This window comes from Staurois parvus, unplaced genomic scaffold (genome assembly GCF_062004578.1).
Source record: "Staurois parvus isolate SC_StPar_1 unplaced genomic scaffold, SC_StPar_1.0 ptg000647l, whole genome shotgun sequence".
Lineage (NCBI taxonomy): Eukaryota > Metazoa > Chordata > Amphibia > Anura > Ranidae > Staurois > Staurois parvus.
The window spans coordinates 494,061-515,000 of NW_028318443.1; the positions used below are offsets into that span (position 1 = coordinate 494,061).

At 52.0% G+C, this 20,940-nt stretch overlaps 1 protein-coding gene across 1 annotated transcript; it reads left to right on the top strand.

Annotated features, from left to right (window-relative positions):
* The first annotated feature begins 33 nt into the window (after positions 1 to 33).
* Positions 34 to 20,430, top strand: CYB5D1 (cytochrome b5 domain containing 1). The gene is made up of 4 exons (XM_089694041.1): positions 34 to 241; positions 7,480 to 7,556; positions 13,979 to 14,197; positions 15,934 to 20,430. The coding sequence occupies exons 1-4, from the start codon at positions 115 to 117 to the stop codon at positions 16,162 to 16,164; spliced, it is 654 nt and encodes a 217-aa protein (XP_089550167.1). The 5' UTR covers positions 34 to 114; the 3' UTR covers positions 16,165 to 20,430.
* The last annotated feature ends 510 nt before the right edge of the window (positions 20,431 to 20,940 follow it).

The window sequence follows — 20,940 nt, forward strand, 5'->3', positions numbered from 1 at the left end:
ATTACTCCAGCCGGTGGAACGCGGAAGTGAAGAAGACCGCATGGAAGTGATGCAAAAGGGCGGAAGTAAGGCTCTGCGCGTCCCGTTGCCGGGGTAACCAAGAAGCCTACAGTCATGTCTCCGTCCCGACCTCCATTCTTCACTCCCCGGGAGGTGTCCCGCCACTCTACCGCCGCCGACTTGTGGGTGTCATACCTGGGACGGGTGTATGACCTCACCCCGCTGGCCGCCCAGTATAAAGGTACCTGCGGACCTGCCTTCACAATTCCTCCCACAGAGTACACACGGAGCACCATTCTATGTGCAGCCCAGACATGTGTCGGGGGGTTATATCATCTGTTATGGTTTGTATTTTATCTGTGACCCCATGGGGGAGATTCCCATCACTTCCTGTTCATGTGACACCCTGCAAGAAATGTGAGGGGGTGATGTCACTGGGACAGGAAGTCACAGAAAAACATTTAGTTTACCAAAATGTACCATCACTTCCTGTCCTGTTCCTCCATACCACCCCTGTGTGCCCCCCCTAACCGCCTGTGTGCCCCCCCAACCTATCCCCCATACCACCCCTGTGTGCCCCCCCCTAACCTATCCCCCCATACCACCCCTGTGTGCCCCCCCCTAACCTATCCCCCCATACCACCCCTGTGTGCCCCCCCATACCACCCCTGTGTGCCCCCCCCAACCTATCCCCCATACCACCCCTGTGTGCCCCCCCTAACATATCCCCCATACCACCCCTGTGTGCGCCCCTAACTTATCCCCCCATAGCACCCCTGTGTGCCCCCCCTAAATTATCCCCCCATACCACCCCTGTGTGCCCCCCCTAAGCTATCCCCCCATACCACCCCTGTGTGCCCCCCCTAACCTATCCCCCATACCACCCCTGTGTGCCCCCCCTAACCTATCCCCTCATACCACCCCTGTGTGCCCCCCCTAACCTATCCCCTCATACCACCCCTGTGTGCCCCCCCCTAACCTATCCCCCATACCACCCCTGTGTGCCCCCCCTAACCTATCCCCCATACCACTTCTGTGTGCCACCCCTAACCTATCCCCCATACCACCCCTGTGTGCCCCCCTAACCTATCCCCCATACCACCCCTGTGTGCCCCCCTAATCTATCCCCTCATACCACCCCTGTGTGCCCCCCTAACCTATCCCCTCATACCACCCCTGTGTGCCCCCCTAACCTATCCCCTCATACCACCCCTGATTGGTTTTACACCCATAAAGGCTGTAAAAGCAATCATTTCTCCTTCTCTTTGGCTGCATTCTTGCAGCCATTGAGAACTACTAAGTGAGCTGTGATTGGTCAAAGCTTGTCACATGGTACAAGGCTGTTGTGAATAGCCTTGTACCATGTGACCTCTCTGATCATTCACAGATTTCACACGTAGTAAGCAATGATGGCAGAAGTGACATCTTGCTTACTACTCTGCATGTGATCACTGATTGGCCCATCAGTGATCACATGATGGGGACCTCGCACAGAGGTCCTGTTCGACGATCAGTGTTCCACTGTGTCTGGAGGATACAGCGGGCACCTGATCGCAGTACTGCACGCTCCCAGGGAGTGCACACAAGCAGGGTTCGGGGAGGCCGTTTATAAACTGCCACCCGCCCCTGCACTGCCACTCAGGATAAAAGAGACTGCTTTCTTCTCTTTTGTAGGTACTGATATAGTGATGTAAGGTCTCGTTTGACTCGTATTAAAATGACCTATCCGAATATGTACTTCATAGTAATGTGCCCAGTTCCTGCTCAAGTGTATGAATTTGTCTGAAAAATGACTCCTGTGGAATGTACGTTTTATGGCACGCTCTGCCCTAATGGCCTAACCGGTCATGACTGACTGAGTTATTGTTTTACCATGGGGCAGAGGAAAGTGGTTTTCCAGCAGTCCCTCTGGGACCAGACTACTTAGTGGTTTACAGCCCGGAGCTCCTCTAGCTGTGTTTTATTTAGGATAAGAGGTCCTGTTGAGCTCCGTTCACTTACAGCCTCACATTCCATTCAACAGGGAGGAGGGAGGACAGGAGAGACAGCATGGCTGCAGCCTAACAAGATGGCTGGCTGTCATGTACAGTGTCCATGCCTCTATGCACACAATTGTCACACCATCCATATCCCCCCCCTCCCATACCACCACAGCATGTCCCCCCCCCCCCATACTGTCCAAGTGTGTCACTCCCTTTCCTGTCCCCCATACATCACTATGTGTCCCTCCATACCATACCTGTGCCCCCCCTAACCTGTCCTCCCATACCGTCCCTGTGCCCCCCCCCCAACCCATCCTCCCATATCATCCCTGTGTTGCCCCCCAACCTGTCCCCCCATATTGGCCCTTTGTGTCCCCCAACCTCTCCCCTCCATTCCCTCCCTGTGTGTTCCCCCCCATACCATCCTGTATGTCCTCCCCCAACCTGTTCCTCAATACCAGCCCTATGTCCTACCCTAACCTGTCCCCCCACCCCCCCGATACCACCCCAGTGTGTCTCCCTGTGTGCCCCTCCATATTGTCCCTGTGTTCCCCCCTCACCTCTGTACCATCCATGTGTGTCCCTCCCTCACTTGTCCCAGTTTGTCCCTCTAACCTGCCCCTCCCCATACCACGGGGAGGGGGGTCCCCCCATACCATCCCTGTGTGTTCCCACTAACCTATCCCTCCCGTACCATCCCTGTGTGTCCCCCTCCCATACCGTCCCTGTGTGTCCCTCCTAACCTGCCCCCCATTCTGTCCCTGTGTGTCCCCCCCATACTGTCCCAAGTGTGTCACCCTCATACCATCCCTGTGTGAGTGTCTCCATAAACTGTCCCCCCCCATACCATGCCTGTGTGTCCCTCAATTCTGCCCCAGTGTGCCCCCCCCCCCCCCAACCTGTCACTTCATACTGTCCATGTTTCCCCTCCCCTCACCTGTCCCTCCATACTGTCCCTGTGTGGGCCCCCTCCTCATCTGTCCCTTCATACTCTCCATGTGCCCCCCCCCCCCACATGTCCCTTCATATTTGCATTAAAAACAGAGGGTTTTGTTTGCACATATTTGCAAAAATATGCATACGCCGCAGTGCTTACGTCAAGGGGCCTCTGTATATACTGCGGTCCTAACGCTGTCATTGTCAGAGCCTCCATAGTAGGAGCACATATAATAATGGATAGGTTCAAGGACAGGTGTGCCGGGGGGAGCCCACCCCTCCTTAAAGGCACAGGGACGCACGGGACACCCAGCAAGAGCACAATGTCAGTGAAGGCTTCCAGTGCAACCACCCCAACCTGTAACTGGACTTAGCAACTACCCCATCGCCTGTCCCTCCATATCATCTCTGTGTGTCCCCCCCATCACCTGTCCCTCCATATCGTCTCTGTGTGTCCCCCCATCGCCTGTCCCTCCATATCATCTCTGTGTGTCCCCCCCATCACCTGTCCCTCCATATCGTCTCTGTGTGTCCCCCCATCGCCTGTCCCTCCATATCGTCTCTGTGTGTCCCCCCCATCGCCTGTCCCTCCATATCGTCTCTGTGTGTCCCCACATCACCTGTCCCTCCATATCGTCTCTGTGTGTCCCCCCATCGCCTGTCCCTCCATATCGTCTCTGTGTGTCCCCCCCATCACCTGTCCCTCCATATCGTCTCTGTGTGTCCCCCCATCGCCTGTCCCTCCATATCGTCTCTGTGTGTCCCCCCATCGCCTGTCCCTCCATATCGTCTCTGTGTGTCCCCCCCATCACCTGTCCCTCCATATCGTCTCTGTGTGTCCCCCCCATCACCTGTCCCTCCATATCGTCTCTGTGTGTCCCCCCATTGCCTGTCCCCCCATATCGTCTCTGTGTGTCCCCCCATCGCCTGTCCCTCCATATCGTCTCTGTGTGTCCCCCCATTGCCTGTCCCCCCATATCGTCTCTGTGTGTCCCCCCATTGCCTGTCCCCCCATATCGTCTCTGTGTGTCCCCCCCATCGCCTGTGCCTCCATATCGTCTCTGTGTGTCCCCCCATCGCCTGTCCCTCCATATCATCTCTGTGTGTCCCCCGCATCGCCTGTCCCCCCATATCGTCTCTGTGTGTCCCCCGCATCGCCTGTCCCTCCATATCGCCTCTGTGTGTCCCCCCATCGCCTGTCCCTCCATATCGCCTCTGTGTGTCCCCCCATCGCCTGTCTCTCCATATCGTCTGTGTGTCCCCCCATCACCTGTCCCTCCATATCGTCTCTGTGTGTCCCCCCCATCACCTGTCCCTCCATATCGTCTCTGTGTGTCCCCCCCATCACCTGTCCCTCCATATCGTCTCTGTGTGTCCCCCCATCGCCTGTCCCTCCATATCGTCTCTGTGTGTCCCCCCATCGCCTGTCCCTCCATATCGTCTCTGTGTGTCCCCCCATATCGTCTCCGTGTGTCCCCCCCATCACCTGTCCCTCCATATCGTCTCTGTGTGTCCCCCCATCGCCTGTCTCTCCATATCGTCTGTGTGTCCCCCCATCGCCTGTCCCTCCATATCGTCTCTGTGTGTCCCCCCATCGCCTGTCTCTTCATATCGTCTGTGTGTCCCCCCATCACCTGTCCCTCCATATCGTCTCTGTGTCCCCCCCAACACCTGTCCCTCCATATCGTCTCTGTGTGTCCCCCCCATCACCTGTCCCTCCATATCGTCTCTGTGTGTCCCCCCATTGCCTGTCCCCCCATATCGTCTCTGTGTGTCCCCCCCATCGCCTGTCCCTCCATATCGTCTCTGTATGTCCCCCCATTGCCTGTCCCCCCATATCGTCTCTGTGTGTCCCCCGCATCGCCTGTCCCTCCATATCGCCTCTGTGTGTCCCCCCATCGCCTGTCCCTCCATATCGCCTCTGTGTGTCCCCCCATCGCCTGTCTCTCCATATCGTCTGTGTGTCCCCCCATCACCTGTCCCTCCATATCGTCTCTGTGTGTCCCCCCATCGCCTGTCCCTCCATATCGTCTCTGTGTGTCCCCCCATCGCCTGTCCCTCCATATCGTCTCTGTGTGTCCCCCCATATCGTCTCCGTGTGTCCCCCCCATCACCTGTCCCTCCATATCGTCTCTGTGTGTCCCCCCATCGCCTGTCTCTCCATATCGTCTGTGTGTCCCCCCATCACCTGTCTCTCCATATCGTCTGTGTGTCCCCCCATCGCCTGTCCCTCCATATCGTCTCTGTGTGTCCCCCCATCGCCTGTCTCTTCATATCGTCTGTGTGTCCCCCCATCATCTGTCCCTCCATATCGTCTCTGTGTGTCCCCCCCATCATCTGTCCCTCCATATCGTCTCTGTGTGTCCCCCCATTGCCTGTCCCCCCATATCGTCTCTGTGTGTCCTCCTATTGCCTGTCCCCCATATCGTCTCTGTGTGTCCCCCCCATCGCCTGTCCCTCCATATCGTCTCTTTGTGTCCCCCCCATCGCCTGTCCCTCCATATCGTCTCTGTGTGTCCCCCCCATCGCCTGTCCCTCCATATCGTCTCTGTGTGTCCCCTTATCGCCTGTCCCTCCATATCGTCTCTGTGTGTCCCCCCATCGCCTGTCCCTCCATATCGTCTCTGTGTGTCCCCCCCATCGCCTGTCCCTCCATATCGTCTCTATGTGTCCCCCCCATCGCCTGTCCCTCCATATCGTCTCTGTGTGTCCCCCTCTAACCTGTCCCCCCCTCTCTTATCCCTCATATCGTCCCTGTGTATCCACTCATCACCTGTCCTTTCACACTGTCCTTGTGTGTCCCCCTCTAACCTGTCCTTCCATACTGTCCCTGTGTGTCCCCCTCTCACTTGTCCCCCCCATACTGTCCCTGTGTGTCCCCCTCTCACCTGTCTTTCCATACTGTCCCTGTGTGTCCCCCTCTCACTTGTCCCCCCCATACTGTCCCTGTGTGTCCCCCTCTCACCTGTCTTTCCATACTGTCCCTGTGTGTCCCCCTCTCACTTGTCCCCCCCATACTGTCCCTGTGTGTCCCCCTCTCACCTGTCCTTCCACACTGTCCTTGTGTGTCCCCCTCTAACCTGTCCTTCCATACTGTCCTTGTGTGTCCCCCTCTCACCTGTCCTTCCACACTGTCCTTGTGTGTCCCCCTCTCACCTGTCCTTCCATACTGTCCCTGTGTTTCCCCTCTAACCTTTCCTTCCATACTGTCCCTGTGTGTCCCCTCTCACTTGTCCCCCCCATACTGTCCCTGTGTGTCCCCCCTCTCACCTGTCCTTCCATACTGTCCCTGTGTGTCCCCCTCTAATCTGTCCTTCCACACTGTCCTTGTGTGTCCCCCTCTAACCTGTCCTTCCATACTGTCCCTGTGTGTCCTCCTCTAACCTGTCCTTTCATACTGTCCCTGTGTGTCCCCCTCTCACCTGTCCTTCCATACTGTCCCTTTGTTTCCCCTTCTAACCTTTCCTTCCATACTGTCCCTGTGTGTCCCACTCTAACCTGTCCCTGTCATACCATCCCTGTGCTTTCCCCCTCACCCCCCCCCCCATACTGTCCCTGTATCCCCCCCCCCCCATACCATCTCTCCGTGTCCCCCTCTCACCTGTCCTTCCATACTGTCCCTGTGTGTCCCCCTCTCACCTGTCCTTCCATACTGTCCCTGTGTGTACCCCTCTCACCTGTCTTTCCATACTGTCCCTGTGTGTCCCCCTCTCACTTGTCCCCCCATACTGTCCCTGTGTGTCCCCCTCTCACCTGTCCTTCCATACTGTCCCTGTGTTTCCCCTCTAACCTTTCCTTCCATACTGTCCCTGTGTGTACCCCTCTCACCTGCCCCCCCCCCATACTGTCCCTGTGTGTCCCCCTCTCACCTGTCCTTCCATACTGTCCCTGTGTGTCCCCCTCTCACCTGTCCTTCCATACTGTCCCTGTGTTTCCCCCTCTCACCTGTCCTTCCATACTGTCCCTGTGTGTCCCCCTCTAACCTGTCCTTCCATACAGTCCTTGTGTATCCCCCTCTAACCTGTCCCCCCCATACTGCCCTTGTGTGTCCCCCTCTAACCTGTCCTTCCATACTGTCCCTGTGTGTCCCCCTCTCACCCGTCCTTCCATACTGTCCTTGTGTGTCCCACTCTAACCTGTCCCCGTCATACCGTCCCTGTGCTTTCCCCCTCACCCCCCCCCATACTGTCCCTGTATCCCCCCCCCCATACCATCTCTACGTGTCCCCCCCTCACCTGTCCTCCCCAACCCATACCCTCCCTTTGTGTCCTTTTCTCACCTGTCTCTCCATACTGTCCCTGTGTGTCTCCCTCTAACCTGTCCCTCCCCCCCATGCCATCCCTGTGTGTCCCCCTTTCATCTGTCCCCCCATACCATCCCTGTGTGTCCCCCTTTCATCTGTCCCCCCATACCATCCCTGTGTCCCCCCCCCCTCATACTGTTCCTGTGTGTCCCCCTTACGTCTGTCCCCCCCATACTGTCCCTATGTGTCCTCCTCTAACCTGCCCCCCCTCTCTTGTCCCTCATACCATATTTACATTCACATCTTGTGTCCTTTTAGGTGACATTTTGTTGAAGCCAATAATTGAATCTGCTGGGAAGGATATCAGTCATTGGTTCAATCCCAAGACTGGTGATGTAAGTACAAATTAGAGAATGTCTGTTAGGTCATTAAAGTGATTGTAAACATAATAAACATTGAGCAGCACAATGGCTAAATGGTTAGCACTCCCGCCTGGCAGTACTGGGGTCGTTGGTTTGAATCCCAGCCACAGCACCACCTGCCTGGAGTTTGCATGTTCTCCCTGTTCCTGCGTGGATTTCCTCCCACACTCCAAAGACATGCTGGTAGGTGAATTGGCTCCTGTCTAAATTGTCCTTAGTATGTGTATGTATGAATGTGAATTAGGGACCTTAGATTGTACACCCCTTGAGGGTTAGGGGCCTTAGATTGTACACCCCTTGAGGGTTAGGGGCCTTAGATTGCACACCCCTTGAGGGTTAGTGGCCTTAGATTGTACGCCCCCTTGAGGGTTAGGGACCTTAGATTGTACGCCCCTTGAGGGTTAGGGACCTTAGATTGTACACCCCTTGAGGGTTAGGGGCCTTAGATTGTACACCCCTTGAGGGTTAGGGACCTTAGATTGTACACCCCTTGAGGGTTAGGGACCTTAGATTGTACGCCCCTTGAGGGTTAGGGACCTTAGATTGTACGCCCCTTGAGGGTTAGGGACCTTAGATTGTACACCCCTTGAGGGTTAGGGGCCTTAGATTGTACTCCCCTTGAGGGTTAGGGACCTTAGATTGTACTCCCCTTGAGGGTTAGGGACCTTAGATTGTATGCCCCTTGAGGGTTAGGGACCTTAGATTGTACACCCCTTGAGGGTTAGGGGCCTTAGATTGTACACCCCTTGAGGGTTAGGGACCTTAGATTGTACGCCCCTTGAGGGTTAGGGACCTTAGATTGTACACCCCTTGAGGGTTAGGGGCCTTAGATTGTACTCCCCTTGAGGGTTAGGGACCTTAGATTGTACGCCCCCTTGAGGGTTAGGGACCTTAGATTGTACGCCCCTTGAGGGTTAGGGACCTTAGATTGTACACCCCTTGAGGGTTAGGGGCCTTAGATTGTACACCCCTTGAGGGTTAGGGACCTTAGATTGTACACCCCTTGAGGGTTAGTGGCCTTAGATTGTACGCCCCCTTGAGGGTTAGGGACCTTAGATTGTACGCCCCTTGAGGGTTAGGGACCTTAGATTGTACACCCCTTGAGGGTTAGGGGCCTTAGATTGTACTCCCCTTGAGGGTTAGGGACCTTAGATTGTACTCCCCTTGAGGGTTAGGGACCTTAGATTGTATGCCCCTTGAGGGTTAGGGACCTTAGATTGTACGCCCCTTGAGGGTTAGGGACCGTAGATTGTACGCCCCTTGAGGGTTAGGGACCTTAGATTGTACACCCCTTGAGGGTTAGGGGCCGTAGATTGTACACCCCTTGAGGGTTAGGGGCCTTAGATTGTACGCCCCTTGGGGGTTAGGGACCTTAGATTGTACACCCCTTGAGGGTTAGGGACCTTAGATTGTACACCCCTTGAGGGTTAGGGACCTTAGATTGTACACCCCTTGAGGGTTAGGGGCCTTAGATTGTACTCCCCTTGAGGGTTAGGGACCTTAGATTGTACTCCCCTTGAGGGTTAGGGACCTTAGATTGTATGCCCCTTGAGGGTTAGGGACCTTAGATTGTACGCCCCTTGAGGGTTAGGGACCTTAGATTGTACGCCCCTTGAGGGTTAGGGACTGATGTGAATGTATAGTATATATGTAAAGCACTGCGTAAATTAAAATAAATGTTTTACATACCTGCTCTGTGTAATGGTTTTGCACAGAGCAGTCCCGATCCTCCTCTTCTGGGGTCCCCCACCAGTGCCCTGTCTGCCTAGTACAGTGTAAAAAAAAAAAAAATCTTCATCACCCCCCACAAGTAGTACAGTGTCACCATGGTGACACTGTACTGCTAGGGTGACAGTATGTAAAAAAAATAAATAAATTAATAATCTAAAAATGTAAAAAAAAAATGTTTAAAAATTATAAATTTTGGTTATAAACTAATTTGTTTTTTTTTTTGTTTTGTTTTTTTTACTAAGATAACGGAATACATTTTGGCCAAGATTTATGATGAAATATTATTTATTAGCAAAATTTTATAAGAAAAACCCCTTTTTAAAAAAAATTTTGGACATTTTCATCTACATAGCAAAAAAAATAAAAATCCCAGCGGTGAATAAATACCACAAAAATAAAGTTTTATCTGTCTCAAAGAAATGCTAAAAAATTCATATGTGTACATTGTTGAATGACCGCACAATTGTCATTCAAAGTGTGATAGCACTGAAAGCTGAAAATTGGCCTGGACAGGAAGGGGGGGGGGAAGTGTCCGGACTGGAAGGGGGGGAAAGTGTCCGGACCGGAAGGGGGTGAAAGTGTCCGGACCGGAAGGGGATGAAAGTGTCCGGACCGGAAGGGGGGGAAAGTGTCCGGACCGGAAGGAGGGGAAAGTGTCCGGACCGGAAGGGGGGGAAAGTGTCCGGACCGGAAGGGGGGGAAAGTGTCCGGACCGGAAGGGGGGGAAAGTGTCCGGACCGGAAGGGGGTGAAAGTGTCCGGACCGGAAGGGGGTGAAAGTGTCCGGACCGGAAGGGGGTGAAAGTGTCCGGACCGGAAGGGGATGAAAGTGTCCGGACCGGAAGGGGATGAAAGTGTCCGGACCGGAAGGGGATGAAAGTGTCCGGACCGGAAGGGGATGAAAGTGTCCGGACCGGAAGGGGATGAAAGTGTCCGGACCGGAAGGGGATGAAAGTGTCCGGACCGGAAGGAGGGGAAAGTGTCCGGACCGGAAGGGGGGGAAAGTATCCGGACCGGAAGGGGGGGAAAGTGTCCGGACCGGAAGGGGATGAAAGTGTCCGGACCGGAAGGGGATGAAAGTGTCCGGACCGGAAGGGGATGAAAGTGTCCGGACCGGAAGGGGATGAAAGTGTCCGGACCGGAAGGGGATGAAAGTGTCCGGACCGGAAGAGGATGAAAGTGTCCGGACCGGAAGGGGATGAAAGTGTCCGGACCGGAAGGGGGGGAAAGTGTCCGGACCGGAAGGGGGGGAAAGTGTCCGGACCGGAAGGGGGGGAAAGTGTCCGGACCGGAAGGGGGGGAAAGTGTCCGGACCGGAAGGGGGGGAAAGTGTCCGGACCGGAAGGGGGGGAAAGTGTCCGGACCGGAAGGGGGTGAAAGTGTCCGGACCGGAAGGGGGTGAAAGTGTCCGGACCGGAAGGGGGTGAAAGTGTCCGGACCGGAAGGGGGTGAAAGTGTCCGGACTGGAAGGGGGTGAAAGTGTCCGGACTGGAAGGGGGTGAAAGTGTCCGGACTGGAAGTGGTTAAAAGGCTGGCTATTTATTTATTGGGCCAAGGGTATGCAATTCAGCCACTTAGAAGTATACACTGAGTGTTCACAGAGAAGTATATATATTACTATCACACAGGGGCGGACTGACCAATTGGAAACTCGGGCACTGCCCGAGGGCCTGGGGTCAGTAGGGGGCCCCATGAGATGCCCCTGGTACCTTTTTGATAGGCTTTTTTGAGTTTGGGCAAGGACACAGGGATCCCATGATCTCCTATTGCCCGAGGTCCCCATGAGTTGTCAGTCCACCCCTGCTATCACATAGAGTGTTTCACTATCACGTGTTTTAGCGTTTTATCATGTGTTTTCACGGTTTATCACGTGTTTTCACGGTTTATCACGTGTTTTTACGGTTTATCATGTGTTTTCACGGTTTATCACGTGTTTTCACGGTTTATCACGTGTTTTTACGGTTTATCACGTGTTTTCACAGTTTTGCATTTTGCACAATAATAATGAGGAATTTTTTTGGGAAATAATTCTTTTTGATTATTGATGAATTTATTAGGTCATTTTGTGAGGATAATACACTATTGAGTTTTCTTTATTTTGAGGTACACGGCAGTTACTGGATTCATACGGCGAGTTCTTACAGAAATTGGAAGAAAGACTTATGGACTTTAATTTCGATTTTTCACATAATAATTGTATGGACACTAAAAAGGTTTTTTTGATACAATACATGACATCACTTCCAAAGTTGTATGCTGTCGTACGGGAATTTTCGGAACTTTAGTAACCTCTTCATTTTCGATATGAGACTAGCATGCAGAAAAAAATGGATGATCATTCATCCGATATTCTCATTGTGCGTACGAGGATTAGCTGTCTAACCCTGGGGTGGGCAGCCTGCGGCTCTCTAGCTGTTGTGGAACTTCATTTCCCATGAGGCATTGCAAAGACTGGAAGTTACAAGCATGACTCTACAGGTCCCATGAGACATTGCAAAACTGACAGTTACAGCTATGACTTGCAGAGGCATGATGGAACTTGTAGTCCTGCAAGAGCTGAAAAGCCACAGGTTGCCCACCCCTGGTCTAACCTTTCCTGCATCCTCACCAGAGTAGTCATTCCCCTGGCAGCTAGAGGAGGCAGTCTGCTCTGGGAACACCACTCCTGAGCGGATATCCCCAACCTTCATGCAACTTGGCATATTTATCGGGATGTACCAACTCAGGACCAGCCCCTCTAAAGCTCTTCCCTCTAAATGCAATCCAGCTACCTACATCTGGTTTCTGCACCTACCTATCCCCACCCCCCTCTATACTGGCCACAGCGCGCACCTGATGGGTAAGGTCCAAACTCCTTTACAGATTGTTGGTGCTTTGTAGTGTTGCAAGTTGATTCTTTGGATCCAGGATTTGAGCTTCCCAACAAAGCACTTGCTCACATCTTGCACAGAACTATTCACCCTCGAATGGCTTGTGACGGAAGTCACTTTGGGTGGGGGGCCCATGGAACACAGCTCAATTTAGAGAGGTGGGGAGACCCCTGTCTCAGCTCCCCATGTCCCTCCTATGTGTAAGTCACCCTGTGCCTGTTAGGGGTACAGGGTGTAATGTCCTGATATTGTGTAGACATGTATAGGTGGGGGTTGTTCATTGTTTACTGCCATGTGGCGCATCCCCTTGTTCTATTGTGTGTCTTGCTTGGGAGCAAACTATTACGGGATGTATGTGTTTGTGTGTTGGCTTGGTGGGGGGTGTCTGCTGATGTGTCTCTGGTTGCTAGATTTGGTTTGCCCCGCCCTGTGTAAATATGCAGGGAGGGGAGAATTGTTCCTTTTGAATGTTTATATCTTGTGTCTGTGTTAAAATAAAGCCGTCTATTTCCTGATTTTACTTCGAGTGGTGTCCGTGGATCTGTGTTCGGATAGGGAAGCGGGAGTCCAACGGAAATACCCGAGTGCAGTCTGGGTCTGGTTCCGTTACATGGCTATTCAAGGAACGTGTACATGGAGCAAGATGCGCACTGATTCGCATCAACACTCTTGTTGGCCATTTTACCCACTAATGTAATGTAACGGGATAATCCAAGAAAACAAATTAGAATTATTTTCTATGATTTGCTATTAAATTTCCTTCTTAACTGTATCCTATTCTGAGCACCTTATGATTCCCTAACTGTTTGGGATCTCCTACCCACTGACAACATGGCCCTGTCCTGTCCATGCTGCCCCTCACTGTCCACATGGCCCCCAGTGTCCTCTTCTCCTGCCCGTCGATCACACTTCTCCCAGCTTTTTGCTCTCACACGGCATGTCTAGCATCCAGCGCTCTCACGTGGCGTATCTAGCATCCGGCGCTCTCACACAGCGTATCTACCATCCGGCGCTCTCACACAGCAAGTCTACCATCCGACGCTCTCACACAGCAAGTCTACCATCCGACGCTCTCACACGGCGTATCTAGCATCTGGCGCTCTCACACAGCGTATCTAGCATCCAGCGCTCTCACACAGCGTATCTACCATCCGGCGCTGTCACACAGCGTATCTAGCATCCGGCGCTCTCACACGGCGAGTCTAGCATCCGGCGATCTCACACGGCGTATCTACCATCCGGTGCTCTCACACGGCGTATCTAGCATCCGGCGCTCTCACACAGCGAGTCTACCATCCAGCACTCTCACACAGCGAGTCTAGCATCCGGCGCTCTCACGCGGCGTGTCTAGCATCCGGCGCTCTCACGCGGCGTGTCTAGCATCCGGCGCTCTCACGCGGCGTGTCTAGCATCCGGCGCTCTCACGCGGCGTGTCTAGCATCCGGCGCTCTCACCCGGCGTGTCTAGCATCCGGCGCTCTCACACGGCGAGTCTACCATCCGGCGCTCTCACGCGGCGTGTCTAGCATCCGGCGCTCTCACGCGGCGTGTCTAGCATCCGGTGCTCTCACGCGGCATGTCTAGCATCCGGCGCTCTCACACAGCGTGTTCAAATACCAGCGTCCAGTGCTCTCACACATGTCAGAGCGTGTTGGTCCGCATGTTCTGATCCTGGCTTCACTAGTTGGCCTCTGAGCTGTCACGCCAGGGAAGTGCTGGGATACTTAACCTTCATATGTTTTTTTTTTATAGTTCTTTTCTGCTGACAGCCTTTTTATTTGTCACTGTGATCACAGATCAAGACCTTCATAGATCCGCAAACTGGCTGCTTGAGATACTGTACACCTCAGGGGCGTTTCCTCCATATATCCCCTTCCTACCCCAGTTCGGATTGGGACACAGACTTTGGACGCCCTTGGTGGCGGGATCCATCCTATGAGATCGGAATCTTGTCTGCTAAAACCCGTACCGTACGTATCATTAATACGCTGACATCCCAGGAGCATACCCTGGAGGTAAGTGGACTCTACGTGTCAAAGGTAGCTTTCACTCCTTGAAGGGTGATATAGACAGAAGGGGGCTATGAGTCTGTCCTCCTCCTGCAGGGTGATACAGACAGAAGGGGGCTATGAGTCTGTCCTCCTCCTGCAGGGTGATACAGACAGAAGGGGGCTATGAGTCTGTCCTCCTCCTGCAGGGTGATACAGACAGAAGGGGGCTATGAGTCTGTCCTCCTCCTGCAGGGTGATACAGACAGAAGGGGGCTATGAGTCTGTCCTCCTCCTGCAGGGTGATACAGACAGAAGGGGGCTATGAGTCTGTCCTCCTCCTGCAGGGTGATACAGACAGAAGGGGGCTATGAGTCTGTCCTCCTCCTGCAGGGTGATACAGACAGAAGGGGGCTATGAGTCTGTCCTCCTCCTGCAGGGTGATACAGACAGAAGGGAGCTACGAGTCTGTCCTCCTCCTGCAGGGTGATACAGACAGAAGGGGGCTATGAGTCTGTCCTCCTCCTGCAGGGTGATACAGACAGAAGGGGGCTAGGAGTCCTCCTCCTGCAGGGTGATACAGACAGAAGGGGGCTAGGAGTCCTCCTCCTGCAGGGTGCTACAGACAGAAGGGGGCTATGAGTCTGTCCTCCTCCTGCAGGGTGCTACAGACAGAAGGGGGCTATGAGTCTGTCCTCCTCCTGCAGGGTGATACAGACAGAAGGGGGCTATGAGTCTGTCCTCCTCCTGAAGGGTGATACAGACAGAAGGGGGCTATGAGCCTGTCCTCCTCCTGCAGGGTGATACAGACAGAAGGGGCTATGAGTCTGTCCTCCTCCTGCAGGGTGCTACAGACAGAAGGGGGCTATGAGTCTGTCCTCCTCCTGCAGGGTGCTACAGACAGAAGGGGGCTATGAGTCTGTCCTCCTCCTGCAGGGTGATACAGACAGAAGGGGGCTATGAGTCTGTCCTCCTCCTGAAGGGTGATACAGACAGAAGGGGGCTATGAGTCTGTCCTCCTCCTGCAGGGTGATACAGACAGAAGGGGCTATGAGTCTGTCCTCCTCCTGCAGGGTGATAGAGACAGAAGGGAGCTACGTGTTGTCCTCCTCCTGCAGGGTGATACAGATAGAAGGGGGCTATGAGTCTGTCCTCCTCCTGCAGGGTGATACAGACAGAAGGGGGCTATGAATCTGTCCTCCTCCTGCAGGGTGATACAGACAGAAGGGGCTATGAGTCTGTCCTCCTCCTGCAGGGTGACACAGACAGAAGGGGGCTATGAGTCTGTCCTCCTCCTGCAGGGTGATACAGACAGAAGGGGGCTATGAATCTGTCCTCCTCCTGCAGGGTGATACAGACAGAAGGGGGCTATGAATCTGTCCTCCTCCTGCAGGGTGATACAGACAGAAGGGGGCTATGAGTCTGTCCTCCTGCAGGGTGACACAGACAGAAGGGGGCTATGAGTCTGTCCTCCTCCTGCAGGGTGACACAGACAGAAGGGGGCTATGAGCCTGTCCTCCTGCAGGGTGACACAGACAGAAGGGGGCTATGAGTCTGTCCTCCTCCTGCAGGGTGATACAGACAGAAGGGGCTATGAGTCTGTCCTCCTCCTGCAAGGTGATACAGACAGAAGGGGGCTATGAGTCTGTCCTCCTCCTGCAGGGTGACACAGACAGAAGGGAGCTATGAGTCTGGTAGAGGAGAATGATAGGCCTGTCTCGCCTTATATAAGAGGTTTATAGTGTCACTCTTGTCTCTTTTAGGTCTGTTCAGAGGAAACTATATGGGAGATTCTGCGCCGCTATTTGCCATACAATGCCCATGCTGCCAGTTACACATGGAAGTACTGCGGTGTTCCTCTGAACATGGATCTGACATTAGAGGAAAACGGTGTGAAAGATGAAGATGATGAATTCGAGGAGCTGAAGATAGATTCAGACCTATATACAGCCAGCATACACTTATACTTCAATGATGACTTGACTGAACTTTAAATACCAAGGCATCAGCGCCCGCCATCCCCAATACATCTTCGTTCCAAAATGTTTCCTGATATACTGTATAGTGCCAGTTTCTTATGTTCTTAGGCCAAGTGACAAAGTGGGGGGGTATTTACTAAAACTGTGCGGTGCAAAATCTGGTGCAGCTCTGCAGAGAAACCAATCAGCTTCCAGGTTTTATTGCCAATACTTAATTGGACAAGCTGAGGATAGAAGGTGATTGGCTGCCATGCACAGCTGCACCAGATTCTGAGTGCTCCAGTTTTAGTTAATCTCCCCCACAGTAATTGACTGTTAGTCCTTGTGCAGAGTAGCCAATCGTATTGCAGATCCTTGCCAAAAACCAATAGCAGTGCAACTATCATACAAAATATTAGCCAATCACCAAGCCAGGCACAGCGCTGTTTTTCAGGGGTTTCCACACAATCATTGGAACGTTCAGTCCTTCTAATAACTTAATAGATTGTTCTAGAGAAGAGTTAAAGCCCAACTCCGGCTTCTATTCCCCCAAACTTTCTTGTATATACCTGTTATCAGGGGCGGACTGACAACTCAAGGGACCCCCAGGCAATAGGGGATCATGGGGCCCCTGTGTCCTCACCCACACTCAAACCACACCCAAAAAAACCTATGAAAGGTGCCAGGGACATCTCATGGGGCCCCTTACTGACCCTGGGCCCTCGGGCAGTGCCCGAGTTTCCAAATGGTCAGTCCGCCCCTCAGCCCCTGTGTCCTTGCCCAAACTCAAAAAAGCCTATGGAAAAGGTACCAGGGGCATCTCATGGGGCCCTCTACTGACCCCGGGCCCTCGGGCAGTGCCCGAGTTTCCAAATGGTCAGTTCACCCCTGATCTGGGATGATCAAAGGGTTAACTGTGCGCGGTTTTACTGTGGGGGCTGTGTGTGTGTGCTTCACTGTAAGCATGCTGCTTTGTACTGGTCTGCTATGCAGAGCCATACAAAGCAGTGTGCAGGAGCTCAGTCCACCCCTGCCTGTTATACCTAGTATATATACTGAGTTTGGTGCCAGAGTCAAAATCTGAAATCTGGATCCTGGAAACTTGTATGACAGGCATTTCAAATGTGTTTTTTTTGGGCCACAATGCAGCACTCTTGCTTCTCAGTGGCCTTTAGCTAGCTAAGGATTTAAAGGGTTGGTTCACTTTTACCAAAAAAAATAGATAAGGGATGCCTATAGATAAAAACAAACTGCAGCTTTGACTAACTTTGGATAATGTCCTTGCTATAAGTGTAGGCCATTTAGGTGCCTCCTGAAGCCTGCCTGAAAACTCCGCAGAGACGGCATCATCCTGTTCTGCCTTGTTACTTAGACGTTGCTAAGACACTCTCAGCAGTTACTGCTCGCCCCCACCATCACAGGAGTGAGCTCTCAACAGCCATCTCCCCTTCCCCCCGCCACGCATGCATGGTACAGTTTGTTTTTATCTACAGACCTACCTGACATAGGTAGGTTTTTTTTATCTTGTAAAGGTGAGCTAACACTTTAAAGTGGTATTAAACCCAAAACCAAAAATGGAATACACTGCTCAAAAAAATGAAAGGAACACTTTGAAAACCCATCAGATCTCAATGGGGATAAATCTGCTGGATCTCTATACTGATATGGACGGGGTGATGTGTTAGGAACGTAGGGATGCCCCATCGTTTGTAGGTCGATCAGTTTAATTTCCATCAGAGGACTGAATTCAAAGACACCCCGAAAATCAAAGTGAAAAAAGGATGCAGCAGGCGAGTCCATTCTGCTGAAATGTCATTGCAGCAACTCAGAATGGTCCTCAGTAGTTTGTATGGCCCCCACGTGCTTGTATGCATGCCTGACAACATCGGGGGAGGCTCCTAATGAGACCTCGGATGGTGTCCTGGGGGATTTCCTCCCAGATCTGGATCAGGGCATCACTGAGCTCCTGGACAGTCTGAGGTGCAACCTGGCAGCATTGGATGGACGGAAACATGATATCCCAGAGATGTTCTATTGGATTTAGGTCAGGGGAACATGGGGGCCATTCAATGGTATCAATACCTTCATCCTCCAGGAACTGCCTGCATACTCTGGCCACATGAGGCCGGCATTGTGCACCAGGAGGAACCCAGGACCCACTGCACCAGCGTAGGGTCTGACAATGGATCCAAGGATTTCATCCCGATACCTAATGGCAGTCAGGGTGCCATTGTCTAGCCTGTAGAGGTCTGTGTGTCCCTCCAAGGATATGCCTCCCCAGACCATCACTGACCCACCACCAAAACGGTCATTCTGAACCATGTTACAGGCAGCATAATGTTCTCCACGGCTTCTCCAGACCCTTTTCAAGTCTGTCACATGTGCTCCGGGTGAACCTGCTCTCATCTGTGAAAAGCACAGGGTGCCAGTGGTGGACCTGCCAATTCTGGTGTTCAATGGCAAATGCCAATCAAGCTCTGTGGTGCCGGGCAGTGAGCAGAGGGCCCACTAGAGGACATCGGGCCCTCAGGCCACCCTCATGAAGTCTGTTTCTGATTATTTGGTCAGAGACATTCCCACCAGTGGTCTGCTGGAGGTCATTTTGTAGGGCTCTGTGCAAGGAGGAACAGGATGAGCACTGCCAAAGGAGCAGATACTGGTCCTGCTGATGGGTTAAGGACCTTCTACGGCCCTGTCCAGCTTTCCTAGAGTAACTGCCTGTCTCCTGGAATCTCCTCCATGCTCTTGAGACTGTGCTGGGAGATACAGCAAACCTTCTGGCAATGGAACGTATTGATGTGCCATCCTGGAGGAGTTGGATTGCCTGTGCAGCCTCTGTAGGGTCCAGGTATGGCCTCATGCTACCAGTAGTGACACTGACCCGAGCCAAATGAAAACTAGAGAAAACCAGAAAAGATGAGTAAGCTAACAAATGTCAGTGACCTCCACCTGTAAAGCCATTCCTGTTTTGGGGATCATCTCATTGTTGCCCATCTAGTGCACCTGTTGTTAATTTCATTAATACCAAAGCAGCTGTAACTGATGAACAACCCCCTCTGCTACTTACCTGACCAGATCAATATCCCAGGAGTTTCATTGACTTGATGCTAGACTCTGATGAAAAAGTCTTCCTTTCATTTTTTTGAGCCGTGTATATTGCAGCTCACCAATCATTAGATGTGGTGGCTGCATTCAGGTTTCTCTTCAGTCTGTTTTTTTTTAGGCTTTTCCCCTTTTTTTCTCCTGGTGATCTGGCCAGTCAGTAATGCACCTTTGGTATTAGAGTGCCCTCAGTCTGGATGAAGGAGCACAGGGGACACCTTTGGACAGCAGCATGTGGGGTGCATTAGATGTTCTAACAAATTAAAGCCAAATTCCAACTCACACTTTATAATCAGGTACAGCAAAAGTATTTTTTTCTTTTGTGTGTGTGTGGGGATAAAAGTTTTCCATAAATAAAAGCTGATCATTGTAAGCACCCTGCCAGTGGTAAATGGTTTGTCTCCTCTCTGTAACTGCAAGAGAGCTTGTTCTTTTGAAAAACAACAGACTTACTGTCCAGATCACCAGATGAAAATAGAAGAAAGCTTAAAAATGAAAACTAATGCAGCCATCTCATCTAAGAATTGGTAAGCTGCAATGTAAAAAATGCTTGCTTTTGGGTTTAATACGGCTATAAATTGAATGAGGTCCCAGTTTTTTTTCGGAATGGACTCCACATCCTGACATCATTTTGTGGCTGTATACTTCAACAATGCTTTATAGCCCCCTTGAGCTAAAAAAATTTTCCGCGTTGCAATTATTATTATCCTATTAATTTCTAAAATGCTATAATCTTTTTCTAGGATTGAGTAGATGTGGCCCTCGGGGGACATATCTGGTGGCTCTTTGAAGATTCATCACAGTCAGATCCCTTTAGGTTGACATACCTGTTGTACAAGTTCAGAATAATGAGTGTGTCAGCAACATTTCTCGCTGCCTAAAATAACAGATGGGTGCTGAATGGTTGCTATGGGCAACAAGGAATGTTCCTGTTCACACACGTTCCTTCCATTATCTCTGGGTGAGAATGTATGCTTGCTGGTGGGAAATAAAGACAGACCAGGTCTCTGGGTTAGCAGGGAGTGTGGAGGGATCGCTGAGCAGGGCTGACGTTTTCAACAGATTTTTTGGGACCTTTCCCTTTAAATCTTTGTGTTCCATTGCTTGTAAATTGCTGTGCCCTTCGCTGCACCAACGGGTTCAAGTGCCATTCTTTTGTATACAGCAATCTCAAATAAATATTTATTTTGCAGTACCAAACAGGATGCGGTGTGTGTGATGTGTAATAATTGGGGCAGCACAGTGGCTAAATGGTGTAATAATTGGAGCAGCACAGTGGTTAAATTATGTAATAATTGGGGCAGCACAGTGGCTAAATGGTGTAATAATTGGGGCAGCACAGTGGTTAAATGGTGTAATAATTGGAGCAGCACAGTGGTTAAATTATGTAATAATTGGGGCAGCACAGTGGCTAAATGGTGTAATAATTGGGGCAGCACAGTGGTTAAATGGTGTAATAATTGGAGCAGCACAGTGGTTAAATGATGTAATACTTGGGGCAGCACAGTGGCTAAAAAATGTAATAATTGGGCAGCACAGTGGCTAAATGGTGTAATAATTGGGGCAGCACAGTGGCTAAATGATGTAATAATTGGGGCAGCACAGTGGCTAAATGGTTAGCACTCCCTCCTGGCAGCACTAGGGTCATTGGTTCAAATCCCAACCATGGCACCACGCCCCTGGAGTTTGCATGTTCTCCCTGTGCCTGCG